Consider the following 22915-nt stretch of genomic DNA (forward strand, 5'->3'; position numbering starts at 1 on the left):
GCTTGCAGGATAGATTATTGTTCTGCCTTTGTTTTTTAATAAATGTTTCAGTTTTACCAAAAAAAGAAACACGGTTATCCCCCATGTATTTCATTTTTTATAATTTTCAGTTTGTCAAAAAATGGCAAAAACCCCTCCTTATGAGTTTGAATCTTAAATTGGTTAAATTTATCATACAAATTATCTTCAACATTGACCAAAAAAAACTTATATTATGTATTAAGCAATTGATCAGACATTCTTTCAGGGGCTTGGGTTTATTGAATAAATTGAAATGGATAGCCCAAAAAAAATGAATGAAATATAAATGGATAATTAGCAGCATATTTCTGAGCCAGGTGCAAATCAGACATTTGGGCTGTTTGGTAAGCCAACTTAAACTCATATTTTCACATTTTAAATAATTTTACACACATTTTAATACATTTTTTTACCTACACATATATCAAAAACACTCCAATAACATTACTCAAACACCTTTTAGAAACGACACTGAGATTTTGAGAGTGATAGAAGAATCGCTCACTGTTGTCGTGGTTCATTTCTTTCCTCACATTCACCAAAAAAAAATAATAATAAATAAATAAATAAAAAAGTTTCCAAAACAAGCACTCTCAGACTCACAGTTCCTCACTCTCTCCCTCATACACACAACACAAACACAAAATCTATTTAAAATCAATTCTCCACCATACACACGTAACAATTTCATCTCCTCCTTCAAATCCAAATCCCTCTTTTTTATTAGTATTTAAAATAAAATAAAAAATCACTCCCCTCTCTTTTTTCAAATGGACATTCAATTCCAGTATTCCACACTTCATTTCTCTTCTATTTCTTTCCTTCTCTCTCGATGCCGCTTCTCAGTCTCACCTCCACCATTTTCCCGCACTTTCCCTCACTTTCCTTCCTCCCAAACACTCGCCTCCTTCCCTCTTCAACTCCACGACTCGCTCGCCTCTCTCTCCGAGCCAAAATCACAGAGACCGACAAAGGAGAACCGAGTAATGGTGTTGCTTCGTCCTCCTCGTCGATCCTGTGGTTCAAGCACGACCTCCGCGTCGACGATCATCCAGGCCTCATCGCCGCCGCCTCCAATTCTCAATCTCTCCTCCCTCTCTACGTCTTCGATCACCGCATTCTCTCCCGTGAGTTTCACTTCACATCCATACATACATACTTACACGTGTGTGTGTGTGTGTGTGTTTATATATATATATATATATATATATATGTGCATATATAAGGAATTGTAATGGAATAGTGAAATTGAAGTTAGCTATGGTATGGATTTGCAATTTTGGATTTTAGATTTGGAACAACTAAATTTGGATAGGAACTAATTGCGTTTGGTTGTAGAAACTCATTGATTTTGTATAATATGATAGCAATGTATTCCAAATTTTGATTTTGTATAATATGATAGCAATGTAGTCCAAATTATGTCTATGAATTGAACTAAGTACAGAAGTGAATGTAGCATGTCAAGGTGAAATTGATTGAAGCATATACCAATGCTTGGCTTTGTATTTATTTCATACTTGCTTGGCTTTGTATTTATTTCATACTTGTTGCTCAAAAACTTAGATGTGGTCAATTTTGATTAGTTTGTGAGGATTCATAGCGAGTCACAAAGTTTTGGGACTAAGGCTTTGTTGTTGTTGTTGTTGCTTGAAAAGTATACACCAAGATCTATTATATATTGGTTCTTAATATTTAGATCACTTCTCTTAAACATGTAACAAAACTTAATGGCTAATTAGGCCAGAGGAAGTCAATCAATTTACTTGATTAGTAAGTAATAAAAAAGGTCATACCTAATGCACACGGCTCCCACTTTATTGGGACAAGTTCACGGATTCAAACTCACGACCTGCACTTAAAGATATATTGGTCTTGCAGTATCATATATATTTTTCATGCAACAGTCCTTGCTCTCTCTACATTTTGTTTGTATATGAGAGAGAGAGAGTCAGTTAGTGACTTAGTGAATATAATATGAATGAGAGAAAATGGGAAATTAAGCATTCTAGGAGGAGTGAAGAAAAGATAGATTTAAGAAAATCCAAAAGAATTTGGGATGCAGATGCTACGTTAGAATAACAGCTTAATAACTTTTGCAAAGCCTCTGTTTTTCATCATACTATTTGCTTTATTTGAGTGTTGATATGAGTGAAACTTGGTGTGTTGATTATTGCAATTAATGTGCAGGTTTTTCTGATGAAATGCAAGAAATGGTTCTCTTTGCGGTGGAGGATCTGAGAAAGTCACTGAAGGAACTGGGTTTGGATCTGATGATCAGGTTTGGCAGTGCAGAAAATGTCATTCAAGAACTTGTGAAAGAGGTTGTTACATGTTAGGTTTGCTTATTGTGATATTTAATGATCCCGGCATGAGGAGTACTTCAACCACTCATCGATTGTTTTGTTAAATTCATCGCCGAGGATTCAACAGGTGAAAGCTACGAATGTATATGCTGAAGAAGAAGTAGAGTACGATGTTCGCGTGATTATGGATGTAGTGAGGGAGACCTTGGAAACAGTGTATTCTGAGGGGAGGAGCGCAAGACTTGTGCTATGGCAAAATCCATTGTATGATATAAAGGTAATAATTATGTTTGACTTGCTCTAATTTTGGCTGGTTATCTGAAATTTCAATATTGTTTTATTAAGTGTTGAATATGTATAGTAATTTGTTCATTCACAATTTGTTTATTATAGACCTTGAAGGACCTTCCTGCATCACATGATGACTTTCAGAAACTTCAATTCTCTATAACTTCACCGGCGCCACCCCCAACATTACCTAGTGCAAAATTGGAACTGGATTGGGGTAAGCTCCTAAGTTGTTAGCATTTATGCATGAACTCATCTTCTCTCACTTTTCCTTCCTCTAAAACCTCAAACTTTAGATGTCGATTTCCCAGGAGTTGCTAATATGCAATATGACTAATGCTAAGGAATATGACAATTGTGCTATGAATTAGGTCCTCTACCCACTTTTGATGTTTTGAAGGAATTTATGAATAAAAATGGATGCAATCCACAAAAAGGGTGGAATTTAATCAAGGAGATGTCAGCTGAAAGTATATTGCAGAAGAAATTAAGGAAGCCTGATAAAAGCAACCGAAATGATTTAAGTGTAAGGCGCACCCCAAGAAAACAAGTAGATAAATCTGCTTTTGTCACACAAAAAGGAAATATTGTAGGAGGTGGGACAAACACCGTTTTAAATGCATTGGCTGCTTACTTAAGATATTTGGAGGGAACAGCTCGAGATGACTGGCAGGAGTAAGTGTTGATTTATTTTATCTTTGGACTATACAGATGATTGAATATGAATTTGACTGTGTCATTTTATATATATATATATAGTTAGTATTTGCATGTGAGGTGTTTCTTCATTAACCTAGGTCTTATTAATCTTGTTGAGTGTTTATACGAGTGAAGGAGGTGTTCTTCTCTTTGTAATCTTTGAATTACTTTTTTGCAGGAAAAGTGTTTCCAACCAAAAATAAGATGATTTTTCCTTTTCTTTTTTCCCTAGATGTTGGGGGATGCACAACTGTATTAGAAACACTTAGTTTGATGCTTGGGCTTCAAAGGGTTCAGGCATTGTTTTTTGTAATTGAAGTTTGATGTGTAATCAATTTTGACTACTTCCTTGGCTGTGACCTCCTATTGATTAATTAGTTTCAGCTGGGTAACCAAAGGATGTCATATTTCTATTTTTCCTGGTATGCCTTAGTGAATGATTGGATTTTATTTCATATTCTATGACTTTGAAAGGAAAAAAGTTCTTTGATGGATAGAATTAGCAATTTAAAATATCACATGCTATTAAGACTTTGGATGTACATGATAACCACTTTTGCCAAAAGTTTAAGCTGATAGTAAAGGGTGATTTAATTACTTAATAATCATTTGAACAGTACATTAAGGGACATGTTCTTTTTGCTTGATTTCTTTTGCAGGGTACATGAACAGGTCCGCAATGCTGAAACTCGGGATGGGGCATCATTTACAGCACTCTTTGGCCCTGCCCTTTGTCTTGGCATCATATCCAGAAGAAGAGTGCATTATGAAGCTATCACGTATGAGAAAGATCGAAATGCTGGATTTCTATCTCCTTTTGGATATTCGGCAGTCACTATTGGTGCAGCAGCTGATGCTGTCTGCTCAATGGAGGTGTTAGTTTTTACAGTATTCTGTATTGGTGATATATATATTGTAATTTATTTGGTGTGGCTCTATGATATGTACCTTTCAAGAATGTTAGTTATGTGATGAGCTATGGTTTTTCATAGAAATAATCATCTCAATTTTGTGTTTGTGTGTGTGTGGGTTTTAATTTCATTTATCTATTTGTTGCAGTGGTATTGGCTCATGTGTCTAAAAAGTCTTGCAAGTTACGATGGAAGATATTCAATTCAAATTTGGAGATGGAAGGGCCATCTAATTCAGGTATGCTATTAGAATATCATTTTCACATTTTGGTAATTGGTTTTCTGTGTTATTTTGTCAAAGTGATTTTATGCCTATCAAGATAGGCTGTATATTTATGCAATTTAACCTTCCATTGAAGAATTATTCTTTTTCAGTATACCGTTTTCGGTCATGAAGGTCCTGCCATTCTTCTTGTACATGGTTTTGGTGCATTTTTGGAACATTACCGTGATAATATATATGGTATCGCTGAAGGTGGAAACAGGGTTTGGGCCCTTACAATTTTGGGATTTGGCAAATCAGAAAAGCCAAATACTGTGTACACTGAAGTCATGTGGGCTGAATTGCTCAGAGATTTTATTGTTGAAGTTGTTGGTGAACCAGTGCATCTTGTTGGTAACTCAATTGGTGGTATGTCCTAAAGTACATCTGTAACTTGCATAAAACATCTGCTCTAACTCCTCTCTCTCTTTCAAATGTACGGCACACATGCATATACACTGTTATCATGTCTCTCATATGTTTATAATTGCCATCTGTTGGTAATCTAATTGTTACCATCATCTTTGTCCAGGTTATATCGTTGCTATTGCTGCTTGTTTATGGCATGCTTTGGTAAAATCCGTTGTCCTTATCAATAGTGCTGGCAATGTTATTCCAGGATACTCTTTTGTGCCATTCACCAAAGTAAGTCTACATGAAAACTATTTAAGCTCTATACCAAAAAGATTTATATCACAACCTTTTGAGTTATTTCTTTGTTATGTGTGATAACTGATAACTGCCAATTTTGCTCCATCTCACTGTTAGATCAGTATTTTTATGAGTAATATACTGCTCATTCTCTAACAGTAACAGTTCCTATCTGAACTTGCCATGATTTTTGCCTGTTGCAATAAAATATTTAAATGTTGACTAGATGTTTATTGAAACAATTACAAACTAAGAATTACACTCAATTCAGTTCTTTCGTATGGCTCTCCAAACGTGAAGCATCCCAAACAATGTTGAGACTGGTACTATTTAAAATGAAATATCCTTTCCATCATATTCATGTTTAGGTCCTATTTTTATATATACATGTATGTATTTATAACTGCATGAATATTACTGGATGGATTATGTATGAGTATGCATTATAATGTAAAGGAATATGCAAGACGAGATGGATGGGGGAAATCAGCCTATCATTGAGATACAAATCAAAGGATTATGTATGTCAGTTATAATTATTATTTTGCTAGCCTAAAACTTAGACCAGGTGCTAAATACTGTATTCTAGGGCTATTTTATTATTTCCAATGTACTTTAAGCCAGCACTTTAACTTCGCTTCACAGAATATTTTCATATTACATTAGTCCGGTTGTAATATTTAAATATTTCATGTATTAGTCATTCAAAATTGTTTCAGGAGAGACAAACTTCAGGGGCTTCATGGTTGGGTGCTCGACTACTTTTGTTCTTCTTGAGGTTGAGACTTAAGGACATAATGAAGAGTTACTATCCAACTGTAAGTATGGCTTCATTTCTGTGCAAACTTTCAAATGTTGCTTCTGGAAGTTCTGTGCCCGTTGATCTTACTATGTCTTGCTTTGCAGAAACCAGAACGAGTTGATGATTGGCTAGTTAATGAAATGCTAAGAGCAGTATCCTCTTTAATTAATGGAAATTTCATATATGTATAACAATCAGTTATAACTTCTAGTTCCTATAGACTCTGAAGAAAGAAACATGTCTGCTTTAACGAAAGCATGACCTTAACATAAATTAGTCATATGATCCTGGTGTGCCAGTGGTTTTGGAAAGTATATTCAGCTTTAATCTCTCAATTCCTCTAAATTTCCTCTTGGAAGGAATTGAGGAGAAGGTTTTAATTATACAGGTAACTCTTGACTTGCAGAAAAGAGTAAACAACCTCTCTCAGTCTCTCTGGGCAGTGTCCGTGAAAATGACTTCTTACTTGTTTATCTAACTTTTTTTCCTCCTTTTGACGTCAATTTTTTTTACTACCAGGGGATGAAAGATCCAATCTCTGACTCAAAGTCTAAACTGGCTATGCTTAAAGAGCATTGTGCAGGAGTTGCAATCAAGGAATTGGATGCGGGTAACTAAAAAATTTATCCTGAAAATTTCCCACTTCATTTTTTTCCCGGTCCTCCATGGGCACTGGTAAAATAGTATTGTACATTCCAATTTGATCAAATTTCTTGTTTTTGATGTTGATATCCCAGGCCATTGCCCTCATGATGAGCTGCCAGAAGATGTGAATTCTATGATCTGTGAATGGGTAGCATCAGTCCAAAGTAAACTTCCTGCTGAGAGCCTTTCACAGATATAATTGGTGCTTGGCCACTGTCCAAAGGGAAAAAATTTCAGCTTTTGGCCTCATTTCCTATTTGTTCCTTATGTCCTTTGCCGTCGCTTTTTTTTTTTTTACCTTTCAATTTCATTGAAATTAATCAATCATCCATATTCAGATCATATGAGCCAGGTCAAAGTAAAATAGAAAAGAGAAATTGGTTATTTATAATATAGGTCCAAACATTTGATGACCACCTTTAAGGTAAATGTTCAATTGTATTTGTTCACAATAACTGTCTCTAATCTCATCTCCATAACTCTTAATTTTTAGATTCTCATTGCAAATGATTTTCAACAATCTGCGGTAAGCAGGAAGAGCTCTCCCCTTTAGGTGAGCCCTTTCAGAAATGACTCGAGTGTAAATGCATCGTGTTATGGTATGAGACCAATGAGACCACCTGTACGCAATGGAGCTTGCCACGGGATTCATACCATTATGCCATATACTTCATAATAATGATCTATATAAACATGGCATGTTAGCAACTATGTCAGTAAATTAAATATTCCGTAGGAAATAGGAGTAACCGAGTATGGAATAACAAATTTATTTGCCATCAACAAATATAAGATCTTTTTAAAAAAAAAAAAAAAAAACTAAAGGTAAAAAGTGGATAAATTTATTTTTATTTTAAAATGCTCGATTTGCTCATAGCTTGTATTTAAACAGAAAAAAAAGTGTACCTAAAAGTGAGCGCGCAAGTAGTTAGGGTTTGATTGTTGGGTCCGGCTTGTGTCCGGTGAAAGTTTTCATTGGACACATGTCCACTGTGGACACGTGTCCAAATCTTGCTGTGTCTAGTGAAAATTTTCACTGGACACAAGCCTTACCCTTGATGGTTACTGTTGTTTAAACACAACATATATTTCCACGATATTTAAACAGCGTTACTAGAAATCTCTTACCAAACGGGCCTTTAATTACCCAAAAAATAAAATATTGTACATACAATCACTAACACAGCAGCCCTTCTGCTTCTAGCCTCAAAAGAATTAAACTTAGACACATTCCTTTTAGACAAAGAATTAGTCTGAGTCTCCGCACATAGTCAAGCATTTTGCTAGAAAATTGTTTCCCTTGATCAATTTGATCAGGGATAGTCAAGCATTTTGCCAGAAAATTGTTTCCCTTGCTCAATTTGATCAGGGATGTCACCATGAAGCAACTCCTGGCGACATCTTTACAGAAATCACCATCACTCCACATCTGAGGAGCAGCTGCTTTGTACCTCCAACCTCTCCCCCTCACAACCCCTTCTTTCCACCTTTTCTTCCTTTTTCCTCTGTTTAGTTCATCATCACTGGTTGATTTTTCAATTTTGAAATCCATGCAGTGACAGGGGAGCTGCTCTTAAATATTTTCACCCAGTTTCATCTCCTCACAAAGACTCGTTATGTCAGGAACAATTCCTCCATTGCAATGCCTTAAAATACCTTCTCCTACTAGACCATTCAACAAACTAGCTGGTTCTCTGGCTCCCCCATGCTGTAATAGAATTGTTCTTAGTGCAGTCCCTGTGGTTAAAGATAATGGATCCTCCTGGCACAGCTTCTGCCATATGGTGGCAGCAAAACATTTGGCATACAAGTAGCTATAATAACCTAAAACACAGTGAAAATTAATCTTATATAAGAGGAAGAAAGGATTAAAAAAAATATATCAAAATGAAATGCAGCAGGATAAGAAGATCGTGGTCTACAGTTTTCATTCCAGAATCTAAAGCATGCGCTAGCCACAAAAGCAGTCCTTTTTTTCCCCCCAGTCATGATCATTTTACTGGGGAATCCATTTTCAGAGAGAGATATACATATCTTACATATATATTGATATAAAAGGATTACTTGCAACAGCAAATTGGAGACTTCTTTATGCAAGTTAACATTTTATCATTTCCCTAGGAGTAATTGGAAATGGGGTATTATCTGATCCATATTTCCTATAGTTTCATTAGAACTTTCACAGCTCTAGCCAGGTCCAAGCACTCAGATAAGATAGTGCTAACATTTAGCATACAAGAAGCAAGAATCAATGGAAACAAAAATATGGCAAGTACTTTTCCAGACAATATATCTCCACTCCACAAATGAAGATAAGTACTACTAGCCAAGAAAACCATTAGTGTGTTCAAGATTATTAAGTGACAGCCATATATATCAGATTTTCAATCTCCAATGCAGTTCTAGAAGTTTGAACAATTACAGACATACCTGCACCATAATTCAGGAGGTGATTGAATCGAGTCTGCCAATGTGTGCCCTCCACGTGGTTCCAACTAGTATATTGTCTTTTCAGATCTGCAACAATAGAACTCGTATCTCTTGGAGTAGCTGGCTGTTCTCCAAAAAGTGTTTGGTCAATTAGGGCATAGAAAATCTGACAAAATGCATACAAACAAACAACAATTTGTCACTGTTTCATTTTTTACACAGATACATTTGCTTAAAGGAATTGTAGATTTATTTTGGCCTTAGAAATGTAAACCTGACGTTGCAATTCAGTTGCAGCAAACATCTTTCTGGCACCCTGCATTGACTTGACCAACTTCTCAGGAATTATTTCACCAGTTGAATAATGTCTAGCAAATGTCTTCAAGACTCGATAATCCCATGCAAAGTACCTAGACAAATCACCAGAATATGAGGGGCTCACTACTATCAAGGCAATAATCCACCTACAGCTTCACTATACTTGATACATGAAAAATTCATAATAGCATTAGGATACAAACACACAATATGAATGCATGATGATTGCGACAATGGTTTGAAGAGGATAAGCAGATGAGGTGTTTAGGTGTTCCCTCTTCCAATAGTAAGATTCAAATCAAATATGCAACAGTTTGAATACAAAAGGATTAGATTTGTTATATGATGTCTGGTGCAAACCGGAGGAAAAAAGGTTATATGATGTTAAATCTGCCGTTCTAGTAAGTTGAATTCAATCATGTAATCTAAGGTTTCCACTATAGAATAATCATTATTTAAAAGATTACTTAAATACAAGGGTGATGACGAGGATATTGACAAACCAAGGGTGGAAAGTTAAATTTTAGTATGTCATAAAATTTGTACTTATGTATTGTTTATATATATATATATATAATGGGGTGTGCATAAACTTTATTCTCTCCCTTTGCCAATAAGACGCTATCCAATACATCCCACATCAAACTTACAGCATTGATTGCAGCTTAATTTGGCATGTAGCTAGGTCACCCTCAAACAGCAACGTCTCCCCCCATTAGGAAAGGGTGGACAGTAAGGTCCTTGGTTCAAAACCCATTGGATGAGTGTGTAAACTTAAAAATATAATATAAAATAAAATCTTATCCCCCACTAACTATATAAAATGTATGCTCATATATTTCTCACGGACTGGTTAATCCCTTGTCAGGAAAGTAAGTTCTGCAATAATTCAGAAACAACACACTATTGCATGGTAGCATAACAAGTAGCTATTCAAATACATTGTATTTCATATATTTTTATAGCAATCTTCATAAGCTAAAAGGAAAGTATAACAATTATTGCAGCATTGTATATTTGGGTAATTTCAGCATTCAACTCACTCAAAGAGATTTGAAGGTGTTTCAGCTAAATCAAGAACCACCCTTGTACCAGAAAAATGCTGGTAATCCTACAAGATCAGTTGAAAGATGTGTTATAAGGAAAACAATGCTGATATGGTTTGCTTGTAGTAAGGTAATAATAGAATAACACTTGTCAAGAAGATAATAATGGTGGAATACCGTTCGTGAGAGCAACGAATGAAGAGCATGTCCAAACTCATGAAAAAGAGTTTCTAGTTCCCAATGGTTAAGCCTCGCAGTAGATGAATTGCGTGAACCAGAAAAATTACAAACAAGTGCTACAACCTGCAGAATCATCAAAAACCAAAGCTAATCAAGAAGTATAACTTAAAAGATCATCCAATGAGTTTATGTATAAAATTGAAATCATGTATCCCAATCACACACGTTACCCTGATAAAAATAAATAAATAAATAAAAACCACTGGATGTCAAATAATAAATGCTTTCCAGTTCAAAGGTAACGGATGGAAAGAGGTAATATTTTTTTTGACAAGTCACTACATCTAACCCCTTACTTTGTACATCACATCAAGTCTATCTCACGTACAAGCCACCACATCTATCCCCTAGACTTTGTCCATCTTCCAGAAAATGAATTCCCATATTGTTCACATTAAAGAAGCCATTGCCTCATAGATGTTAAGAAATCAAGGAGACATCATAAATACTGTAACCTACAGTTCCTGTGTTGATAGTAAAACAATCTATATATATATATATATATATATAATACATATCAAGCATAATTACATTCTTTCGTTCTTTTTATAAGTAAATAAAATGCATTTAAAGTGCAAAAAAAGTGGGGTGCAACTCTAGTACATGGGAAGTATGCAAAGAAAGTGCCGTAAGAGAAAAAAAGCAAATGAAGTAAAAGACATCTAAAATTCAGCTTATCTATGAATGCAAAAAATCTGCTGAAGAAGGGCAGCCAGCCAGCTTGAAGCAAAATTGAAATAGAACTCTTATTTAATGTTAGGATTTACTTTTACTGTGCTATTGTATTCACTGCTGTATTGGCTTTTACTGTGCTATTGTATTCACTGCTGCATTGGGTGGGTTGCTGTTTAGACTAGGCCATTGGTTGTATTAGTAGCTTTACTATACTAGTTAATTAGGGGCTTAACTATGGTTAATTGTAACTGCTGTTAGTTAGGCTGGGGGGTTGGTTAGCTAGTGCAGAGAAGAGGTAGTCACGAAGTAAAACAGGGCAGCACTCTTGTATAAAGGTAAGGATGATGATCAATAACAACTCAAGCAAGTTATCACTGATTCAATCTACTTCCTACCTCAATTCTCTATTTCTTTATCTTTTCTCTATTCTGGAGGCATAGCTGTCCTCGAACTCAGCTACAATCAATCCCAATTTTCCCTTACAATTAGTTTTACTATCCTTGCATTTAACTAAAACAATGAATATCTGAAACATATATTTAAATAGAGAGATAAGAGTGAAATAGTGTTTGGGTTGCAGTGGTTTTTTCACTCTACAGGATTTTTGTATGGTTTTCTTATCTAGAGAGCTCAAGTGGGATATTTAAAGACCCACAAAAGTTGTTAACATTCATTTCAGTTCCTACAAATTAGGACATGAACGTAAAAGTCTCTAAAATTTATTTAAATGTTAAAATCAGATCTCTTATCCACCTCACTGCCCCCCACTCAAAACTCATTATCCCTGAGAAATCTCAACTGTATGTTGAGTAGTTGAAATCTCAACTGCATGTTACTTATCTAAAAATAAAAAATAAAATCCCAACAGCATGTTTGACCATGTCAAACCCCACACAGTCAATCATGGCCAAAACTTGCAATTCTATTATTAAAATAATTTTATTAATAATTATTATTTCATGTACAATATTGTGTAAGATAATTTCTTTTGAGAATTACACACATACACATTGTGGGTTATTTGACCACGCAATTCAACATCCGTATTGTGGACTATTTGGCCACACAATCCAACATAGCTTCCATTCATATAAGGACCATAGGAATAAGGAGTTCAACAAAGAGCACATAAAAATGCAAAAGATTGAACATACATGTACAGCAATTGGTGTGTCAAACATATCTGTAGTACCCACATCCATCAACAATTATTTCATATGTGTATCTCAAACATTTCTTGCATCCATGTGCATAAACAGCAAATCATCAAACATCATTTTCAAACTCAATTTTGACACACAGGTGCAACATTGAAACCATGATGATCATGATATGTGCCACTACTTAAGGTCTATTTGGTAGGGGGGAGAAACGGAAGGACAAAAAAGAAGGGAAGGAAAATGAAGAGTAGGTAGTCATTTCATTTTGTTTAGTGGAGGGGAACACAAGAGTGAGTGGTAAAGTTGGTGGGTGGATTTTCAAATCTCCTTTTATTCTGTTTTAACCCTAAGATAGGTTTAGGCCATAAAAACGTGGAAGTGATGAGGGCATTGTGTTCTAATCAGCTTCACCCTTATTCCCTAAACATGCAAGGGTATAACAGCAAAAGACTAAATTTAATTATCTTTGCTTCAATCAAATATCAACCCCTTAAAAAAACCACCTTGCCTTCTATTGCTCCCTCCTGATTCTTCCCTTCTTCCAAATGGAGACTGAGAGACCTCATTATTCATAAACCTCAAATAATTAGGACAGCACCAACATCCATCAATAGTTGCTAGATATTATATACATATTCATGTAACTTTAATTATTGACAATAGCATCTGGGGCAAGTACTAGTGAACTGATAACTAAGGATTGATTGTATGTAGACAAAAAACATAACATGTAATAAAACTTGACTAGAAGAATCATTATCTATTTTTACATACAGGAAGTTGGTACTCTGTTTCAGAAATCCTGCGCCCCCCTTTGATTGCAAAATGAGCAAAACCTGGATATTTCCCCTTCCTTGAATACAAATCAAGGTACAGATACCCCAAGTCACCCTGAAACGTAAGTACAATAACATAATTCCAGAATGAAATACGTAGAAGAATAGGCAAACATATTCAGAAATGCACAAGAGTGAAACAGCAAATAATATATATGAAATCATTTTAAGAGAGAGAAGAAGAAGAAGAAGAAGAAGAAGAAGAAATAACGGTCACATGTGAAGTTTGCATTATGGCCAAGCATTAGTTGGTCTGCAAAATATGCACCTCTAGTTTTAAGATTAAATTCCTTGACCTCATCAAGGGCCAAGACAATTGTGGTCATTATCTCTCTCAATTATGATTGCTGCAGAAACCCAGCTGTGACTGCAATAGTTCCTCTTCTTAAACCTCCCTCCTAAATCTATAATGATTGGCTACATGCCTACACCCTTTCTTCAACCACTTCCTTGCACAACTTTGCAAAGCCTAAACTTAGCTCATGCAACCAAAGTTATTACAGCTATTTTACTCATAAAATTACATAAAAACATTGTCTCTTTTCTTCCGTTATCATTTCCTTCATTTATTTGCTTACATTCTTTTCTTTTAACATCTTAAAAGTTATAAAAACAAGCAGATGTTGCCTTAAAAGTTAATGAGAAGTGATTTGGGAATTATTTGAAACTTCAACAATTCTCATAAAATATATTGTATTCTACACAACAGACTCAAGATACATAGATATTGTTGTGTACATTTGAAATTGCTCACAAATTACGTAAAAGTTTTTCAAGACAGCAAGAAGAATTTACACTTCCTATCATTCATGTAGATACCTCTTCAGGATGATGAAGAGACAGTTTAAGCACATCTTCATGCCATGATTCACCTGGTGCCAGGGGAATGCTATGAAATCTTGCACCAAACAATGACTCTACCATCACTTTCAAACCCTCTATACATTGTGGCAAAGGAAAATATGAAGCTACAACCTGCAAATTTGAAAGAATCAAGAATAGAATGTTTCAATAAAAAAAGCAAAGTGATTCTCTGGTCAAGGTCAAGGATACGAAAAAACAAACTTAACATTGAAAGTTTCCAATCACCATAGAAGCAACAAAAAAGAACCCTGCCCATTATACGACATGCAAAACAAACAGGAGTGCAAGACTTACAGAAGAATCCAAATTATAGGTGGAAGACTTCATCAATGATGTGTAGTATGCTTCATCCCATGGCTCCAAATCTCCAGATTCTCTACCACTTTTTTCTCTTTTAAAATCCCTAATTTTCCTAAACTCCTAAAGTGAAAATAAATGTTTCGTTAGATTACAAACACTGCAACACATTTGACAGCCATTATGAGTAGAAACAGTTCCACACCTCAGAATGTCTAAAAGGAACATCATACCTCATCAGCTCTGGGCCGGACCATCTTGCCAATCTCATGCAAAAAGGACATCACAACCGCTGGTGATGAAGCCATGTTAGGCTTCATGGTAAACTCAGCATAAGATCTATACCCCATTATCTGCTTTCACCAATGGTAAGAAAAGTTAATGGCTTACTAACATAACAAAACTCAGTTTTTTTTTTTTTTTTTGATAGGACAAAACTCAGTTTTTTTATTGGTACATAATGTAAAACTTACAATCAGGTCATATTTACCATGCAATGAATAAAAATATGTTTTCATTCAACTATGAATATAGCTCTATAAGAATTTAAATGAAGTATTACCTAAGCTTCACTTTTTCAATGCATCAATTTTTTTCACTCAGGATATGTACAATTCCAGACAGCTAATTGTCCATGAACATTACAATAATTGTAAGTTTAAAAACAATATTGAATATCATTTTGATCAAGTTCGTAAACCACATAAGCTTTAAACATAATAATGACATCAAAGTTGATAAGTGTTTTATATCCCTTACTGACCGACTAAATCTGTCCATATTCACCATATAGAATCTCTCACACTTACCAGTTATCATCCATGCACGCCAACAAGGATATCTAAGTAAAAAACCACAAAAATCAGAAATCTGTGCTCTCCACCTTGGTTAGGTATCCACTTAATTCCCATGATTAATTCTCTATTATTTAAATTAATCTACAGGCTTTTATTAACATATTATCAACGACAACTTTAAAATTTAAGAATTCTGATATATCATCTAAAACATCAGAAAGACAACATGAAGAAAATAGTAAATAATACATGTATAATGACTATTATCAAGCACAACCCAGCATAATCATGTACAATATTAGGTTAATATGTTAAGATCGTCAAACATCACCCAACAATTCAGTAATGAAGCACAACAGAAAACTCAACATAGAAAAGGTTAAATTTTTAACCAACTGCAGTAGATATTTTTCTCTTTTTTTTTTTTTCTTTTTTTTTCTTTTTTGATGAGTAAAAGAAAGGGGTGCAATACAAGGACTTCCCAAGACAACTGCAGAAGAATGATTAAATCTTACAAACAGTACCTATTATGGTACATATTTTACACATTTTACCTATTACCTTAACATGATTGCATGGATCTTGTGATACACTTCCTATCCCTTAAAAAGTTTATGTGCTGATTTATTCTACAATAAAATTCAATACACAGGCTTATTTAATCTAGTATGACTAGGTTTACATGAAAGATGATTTGAGAGCTCTAAAATGCTCTCTTCTTCGATTCTATAAAGAGACATGAGAAGCATAAATTTAAGGCCAAAACTACTTAGTTAACAGTTCTTTCTGCTTTATTTCTAAACTTCTTTGATCCTTGAAATTTTCTTCTCATTAACAATTTTTTTTTTATGAACTTCTCATTCATAGAATTTAAAATTTCTTTCCTCATTATGTTTCACCAATTTCATTATTCCATATATATTTCAGCACAACACAACAAGACCTACAGAGTATAAGCTTGAGAAACTTGCATGACTTTCTGTGCATTAGCCATCAACAACATAAAGTTTTGTTCTTTCTTTTCTTCCTTCATTTTTTTATTCGAAAAATTCTACAGTACCTATATGTTTTTTGAGGATATGTTACCCACTATAATCATAACCATATAGTTTCAAGTGTTTTGATTTCCACCATTCCTTCATGAATATAAATAAAAGGCTAACATTCAAAACCCAAAGGTACAATAGAAGAATCATTTTCTATTCAGAACAGATCATGTTATGTGTTAAATCATTTATTTTATTTTATTTTTGATTGATAAGTTATACGTGCACCCAAAGGGTCTTGAACCCATGACCTCACCCTTCCCCTAGAGCATAAGGGGAGGAGATGTCAATTGAGTTAGAGCTAATTGGCGTTATGTGTTAAACCATTTTTAAGGATGGATAAAGTTTTAATTAATATAATAACTTCAAAATTAGTTTAAATATCTGCAGATTATTTGACAAAGTAATGCAGTACCAATGACATATTTTATTGGTTCTTTTCTTTCTTTCCTTTTTTTTGGGTGATAAGTACATATCTTGTTGAATTTGTATCAATGGCATAAGTTACAGGCTATTACATATTTCATTTGTCATATGATGCTTTTTTAATACACAAATGTGCACAAACAACTTCACAATGCTATACATAAGTTGACCACCTTTTTTAAATAGGCAATAAACTTTTAATTATGTATACATATGTATGTATCAGTATACTGTACATAAGTTGGACACTAAACATTTAGAACAGAAACCTCAGCATGCTGAAGTAAGGCAACAAAATTTACCCAGGTTTTAGATACCACCTTCCACAGTCATAATGTATAACTTGTCAGCAGCTAATGTGTAATTCAACGGTGCAAAAAATGAGTGAATAAAGAAAATTTATCCAATGTGGCAAATTTGAAGTCTTAATTAAAGGTCACAATAAATTCAAATACAGTAAGTTCACAAGCATATTCACTAAAAAGTGATACTACATAAAGCCAATAACTGTCAGTGTCAGATGCTGCAAATAAGATAAAGAACCTGAGCTAGCTCATGGCGGGTAGCTATAAGCTTATCAAGAATGCCAAGGTTTGCAACTGGGACAGAGTTTCCTTGGATATATGCCATTTTTCTAACCTGGAAACAAATACATGGGAAAAAAGAAAATAAATATAATACTACAGCTAGAAAGTGGCAGCTGATGCAAAAAATGCTCAATTATCTCAAAGGGGTCCTAAGTTCTTTTACTAAGTAAACCCATACAAGAAACTAATAATACAACAAGAGTATTAAGCAATTCGCCAAATTCTAGCAACCATAAACCAGTGTCTGGCTCAGTTCATCCAAAAGTATGCAGAGTCTATATCAAAAGTACCATATATTTTTTAAAAACACAATGAAAGCTACCTCATCATCTGATACATGTTGCAGAACAGAAGATAAATTCTGTGGGTCTGTTGTTATTCGAAATCCCTTCTCTTTCATGGTGTCCCTTGGCAATACTGTTTCCCTTAATATACCAGGTGTGGAACGGTAGATGGGCTTGAGGAGATGGTGCACACTTTTAGGCATGCGCGAGGAAGGAAATATATCCACAGAACCTGGGTCAATGATAATATTTTCATTGAACCTGACCAAAACCAAATACATACAAGATGGAATGTGGTCAATTTGGCAATAATTTGGATGGTTAATGAGTAATGACTACTCTTGTGTCTCTCATAAGAGCACTAGAATCAGAGAGCGTCAACAAAGCAATGTGAAGATTGATTAAAACATCATACTTACTCCCTGCACAACTGAGATATTTCTATATTTAGCTGATTCACCCGATCTAATTTATCTGCAAAGCAAAGGAAAGAATAACTTTCAAAAAGAGAAAATACTGGCTGTGATAGCAATGGAAGTCAACAACTAAAAAAAAAAACATACCAGCAGAAAGATGGATTCCACCCCTCTCAAAGTCAACACGTAGGTAATGGGCTGCCCTTCGAGCTTCCTCTGTAAGCAGATGATTCTCTTGCTCAGCTTTTCTGACTGCATCATACAGAGTATGATTTGTATTTAGATACTGCATGCAGCAGAAAATCACCAAAGCGTCAATGCAATAGCTCATGACCAACAAGCATAAAATAATGACATTGACACAATGTCCAAACCATAGCTGCACCAAGGTTAAATGAGTCTTCATCAACTTTTAAACTTTTCTTCTTGTATTTGCTAGAAATGGTTTCCTCTTTTGTACTTAAAATGTTTATCACACATTTAGGATATTTTGGCAATTAATTTAAAATTTTCAATATTTACATGAAATCTGAACTTAGGATACCTAGTATAAAAGAAAAACATAGTTTGATAACTGTGAGCTGAGATACCTAAGTGACACAAGACATTCAATTAAATTTTTTGTTTTTTATTGGTAATTACATGCGCCTGTAGGGTCTTGAACTTACAACCTCACTGATGTGATTTGAGCTTGAGCTCATCCGCTAAAATCAGACAGACAAGGCAGTCTAGAAGCCAAGTCAGGGCAGGCTAGATGTAAACTCGAGCTTGGAAACGGGAATTATGAATTTTGCTTGATAAGAATATAGGTGATAACAAACAAAGGTCAGAATAGAGATAAAATACTAAAAGATAAGTTTTAAGGTGTCTCATATCACTAGAACACAAAAAGAGTTTCACTTCTTGATATGGGATCATATGGAATTTTGCCACAATGGGGTATGGCATCTGACCACTTGCAAAATGAAGCAGGTGCAACGGTCATGCACAGAACTCACTGCTTAAGTGACAAGCTACTGCCCTACATTTACTCTCAGTAAGACACTCACAAGTTATACTTAAAGCTTGCTCTGATCAAAGTGTGTGCTCAATTACAGTTTGAAGGGTAAAGACTCTACTACTGATCAAACTGGCCGCTATTTTCTTTTAATTGGATCCACCTCTCACCACCCCACCCAAAATAATAATAATAATAATAATAACAACAGGTGCTATGTTGGTGCGAAAAGCTTTGAGATTCCAGTCCCCTTTATGATTGCAGTCCAAAGTGCATCCCAGTTGATCCCATATGAGGGAATAAAGAAGAGGGCTAAAATAAGCAATATTAGAAAGTGGCTGATAAACTTGGTTCCACCAAAGGCTTCCATCTTTAAGTATGAACTCTAAGGTTACAGCAGTGACAGTGGCTCTCTCTCTCTCTCTCTCTCTCTCTCTCTAAACCTAGCTTCCTCTAAAACCTTATCAATAAGGACAATTTGCTTCCCCTAATGCTTTTGATATTCAGCCAAACATGGCATATCATTTCACTAAAGTGCAACTCGAGTTCAGTACTAAATATGGTAACAAATATTCTAAAAAAACGTTCACACAATCAATCAGTAGTTCAGTACTTCAAGTTGTCTCAAAGCCAACTACAAGAACCATCAAGAATTTCCAATACAAAATCCCTAAAAGTGGGCACCCAACTTTCCATTTAACGTATAGTCTAAAGCTTTGATAGACTTGTATAACAATATCACCACAACATATGAGACTCCAACTTAATAGTTGTGCAGCCAATCAAATCGTATTTAATTCTACTTCAACAAAATTTTCTTCTGCAAAGCAAACCCATTACCCATTAACCAGCAAGCCAAAGTATCTTGTCAATATCAATAATATCCTTTGTTGTAACACATTATCGTCCAAGCTACCACTCTTCACCATAGTTAACATCAGATCTTAGGCTCATCTTCTTAATCCTCTTAGACGGGCCGTATTCAACATTTTGTCATTAAATTTTTGTATTTGTTCATGCACACACGAACAAATGATGATAATATAAAAGTTTACAAGCATGAGAACAATGACAGAGAAGAAGCTGCAAAATACTAATTATGATTTATCTGGAAACAAATAGATCACCAGTCACCTCACATGTAGATACTCATTGATTCTCATTGATGCCTTGTTAGCCTCCTCGACAAACTCCCTGATTTACCAAAGCAACGAAACACAAATACATTAGAATGATTTTTTTTTTTTTTTTAATCTTTATTATAACATTAGACAAATAATCAACCTGTCTGGATGAGTATTTCTACAAAGCTCCGCTGAGTCAACCACTGAACAAACCTATCAAATCCGGCAACAAAAACAAATAATAGCTCTTTAAATATCGAATAACAATACAACATAAATATCAATACAAGCATACAGATTCTTCTTTTAAAATATACTTCTCATCTGCGAAATTAGGTCCAAATTCGATTATCATTGTACAATTTAGTCCCTAGAAGACTAAAAGATATCAATTTAGCCTTTTTGTTGAAAAAAATTGCATAAATATCAGGCAGATTACATAACCTATATCAAAACTTGGTTTGATATAGCTTATTTATGTTTTCATTAATTTATTTTACTCAACAAAGTTGTGAATAATCAAATAAGCTAATTAAGTACTTAAAATATTAAATTAAAAAAAATTTAAAAAAAAAAAAAAAAAAACACACACACACACACAATGTGTGTACAGTATATGAATACACTGAATTTTCATTGGCTTATTTCACTTTAAACAAGCACAAAGCACAGTTAAACATGAACAGTGAAGTTGATGAAAAATAAGCTATTACTATATTCAAAGTGAAACAATAACAATAACAAAAACACACACACATATATGTATAATGATGAACGTACCGTATCGGAAATTTCGTCCATAGCTCGGATGATTTCGGAGGACTCAGGCATGGCTGAGATGTATGAAACAAGCTCCGTAGACCTAACAATAATACAAACAAAAATTTATTCAAAAATAAATAAAAAATTTCACAATGATTTAGAAATGCATTTTTGAAAATCAACGTTTATAGAGAGAGTGTACCTTTCGATGGCTTCGTCGACGAAGCGTTGAAAGCCATTGGGAGATTTCAGATGATCGAAGCCGTAGAGGCCGGTGGAGGCTCCGCTTTGACGTGGAGCGACGACGGAGGTGTAATAAAGTCGGGTCCGGGTAGGATCCGAATTACTGGATCCGATAAATGGCTTGCGACGGAGATTTGGTACGATTCTACGGATTAGGTGCCACATGATGGTTCTGTTATTGGTTGAGAGTGTAAGATGAGAGTGTTTAAGTTGAACTTTGAACTTTGAAAGTTGAAAAAAAGTCGAACTTTGAAATTTGAAAGTTTTCCAATAAAAAAATAAAATATATATTATATCATTTTGCTGCTAACATTTTAGAGTCATGATCAATTTAGTTCCTACATTTTTATAGCGGTCAATTTAGTCCTTATTATTTTTAACTTAGAGTCAATTCAGTCCCTACCGTTAACCCACTAACGAAGAATACCTACACGGTTAGCGGTATGCTTTGTTGTCATAGGCATGGCAAAAAAAAAAAATATATATATATATATAATCAAATATTTAACATTTAAAATGCCACTTAAGCATTTCAATAACAACAAATTAATTTAAAGAAAATGTTTTTTTTTTAAATCCTTAATTTCTTTAATTTTCTTGTGTCTTCTTGCACTTTCTTAGCTACCAAACACAGCCAAACAATACACCAATCTGAAAATCCCAACCAAAATAAAATATGGACATGGTTCAAAGCCCATAAATAGATATTTTCTAGCAGCTATAATAAGCCCATTTTATGTCCCACAAGCTCCATATATGTTCTGGGATCAAAAGAGATTTCCTCGAAGATTCCCAAAGCACGCGGGACTTGAGAGTGCAGTTCTGGATGACATAAACCATAGTTGTAGCAGCTAGTTGATCAGAAAATGAAGTCCTAGTGGATGAGAAACTCATCATAAACAATCAAAATTAAACACAATCTAATTGGCTTAATTTCATATTGGCCTCTACCAACTCATACCCCATAATTAGAGGGCAGCACTTCAATAAACGAGAGCAAATCCTGTGAAAAAGTAAAGGCTAAAACCCTACTGAAATTTCACCAGAAAAGAGTAGTGTAGCAAAGAGATTTGTTAAAAGAAAGAAGAAGTGAAACTAGAAGATTCTCTACTGGTAGATTTTGGTTGGGATTTTTAGATTGGTGTATTGTTTGGCTATGTTTGGTAGTGTTGATGCTCATTTTGAAGAAGCCCAATAACAGGAAGAAGCCTAACAATATGGGCAAAAAAGAGTTAGTAAATTGAGAGAGAAACTACTAAGCCCGAATGGCAAAAATAATGAATCATAGGCCCATAAAATAAGTAAATAGACCTTGAGGAAAGCAAATGGGCCTAAAGGAGGCCAGATAAAGAAGTAGTAAACCCATGGGCATTATGTGATGTAGAAAAGTGAGAATGAGATACAGCAGGCCCAAAGTAATGAAATAAGAAAGTAAAGAGTTGATGGAAAGCCCATGAGCCCCAAGAATGAAGGATATAATAATTGGGCCAGAGAAGCCCAAAAGAGTTAGTAAAAACCCATGGGAATACAGAATTAGAAAATGGGCCAAAAATGCCCAAGGAGAAAGAAATGAGCTAAAGAAACCCATAAGCAGTGTAATGGGTTAAGAAACCCCAAATTAGCATAAGTATAAATCTAATGACTATACTGGGTCATTGTAACCAATTGACAGAAAAGCATGCAACAGGCCCAAAAGAGGCCCAGCAAGCATGGGTTAAATAACACCACAGCAGGATTAGTAGAGTGGCATGGCAGGAATGGAAGCAAGACTACGGAAGGAAC

General features: G+C 34.7%; 2 protein-coding genes across 3 annotated transcripts; one reads left to right on the forward strand and one right to left on the reverse strand.

The window, feature by feature from the left end:
* Window positions 1-685: 685 nt before the first annotated feature.
* LOC115960407 lies at window positions 686-7077 on the forward strand. The gene is made up of 14 exons (XM_031079291.1): window positions 686-1148; window positions 2212-2345; window positions 2455-2604; window positions 2721-2832; window positions 2987-3290; window positions 3974-4187; window positions 4374-4463; window positions 4601-4856; window positions 5020-5132; window positions 5858-5956; window positions 6045-6092; window positions 6218-6328; window positions 6460-6550; window positions 6678-7077. The coding sequence occupies exons 1-14, from the start codon at window positions 854-856 to the stop codon at window positions 6782-6784; spliced, it is 2124 nt and encodes a 707-aa protein (XP_030935151.1). The 5' UTR covers window positions 686-853; the 3' UTR covers window positions 6785-7077.
* Window positions 7078-7695: 618 nt separating this feature from the next.
* LOC115960099 (mitochondrial intermediate peptidase, mitochondrial) lies at window positions 7696-21369 on the reverse strand. 2 transcript variants are annotated; one of them, XM_031078799.1, is made up of 17 exons: window positions 21093-21369; window positions 20909-20990; window positions 20289-20341; window positions 20144-20198; window positions 18155-18293; window positions 18011-18065; window positions 17630-17852; window positions 17264-17359; window positions 14685-14804; window positions 14449-14574; window positions 14110-14265; window positions 13229-13345; window positions 10557-10682; window positions 10377-10444; window positions 9290-9425; window positions 9016-9139; window positions 7696-8409 (listed from the first exon to the last, which is right to left on the reverse strand). In XM_031078799.1, exons 1-17 carry the CDS (start codon window positions 21296-21298, stop codon window positions 8159-8161), a joined length of 2133 nt encoding a protein of 710 aa, XP_030934659.1. In that variant the 5' UTR covers window positions 21299-21369; the 3' UTR covers window positions 7696-8158. The 2 variants fall into 2 exon arrangements, with proteins under 2 accessions (XP_030934659.1, XP_030934658.1); XM_031078798.1 differs by having other exon boundaries at window positions 9016-9181.
* Between the last annotated feature and the right edge of the window lie 1546 nt (window positions 21370-22915).

The sequence above is a fragment of the Quercus lobata genome, chromosome 9, assembly GCF_001633185.2.
Source record: "Quercus lobata isolate SW786 chromosome 9, ValleyOak3.0 Primary Assembly, whole genome shotgun sequence".
In the NCBI taxonomy this organism is placed as follows: Eukaryota; Viridiplantae; Streptophyta; class Magnoliopsida; order Fagales; family Fagaceae; genus Quercus; species Quercus lobata.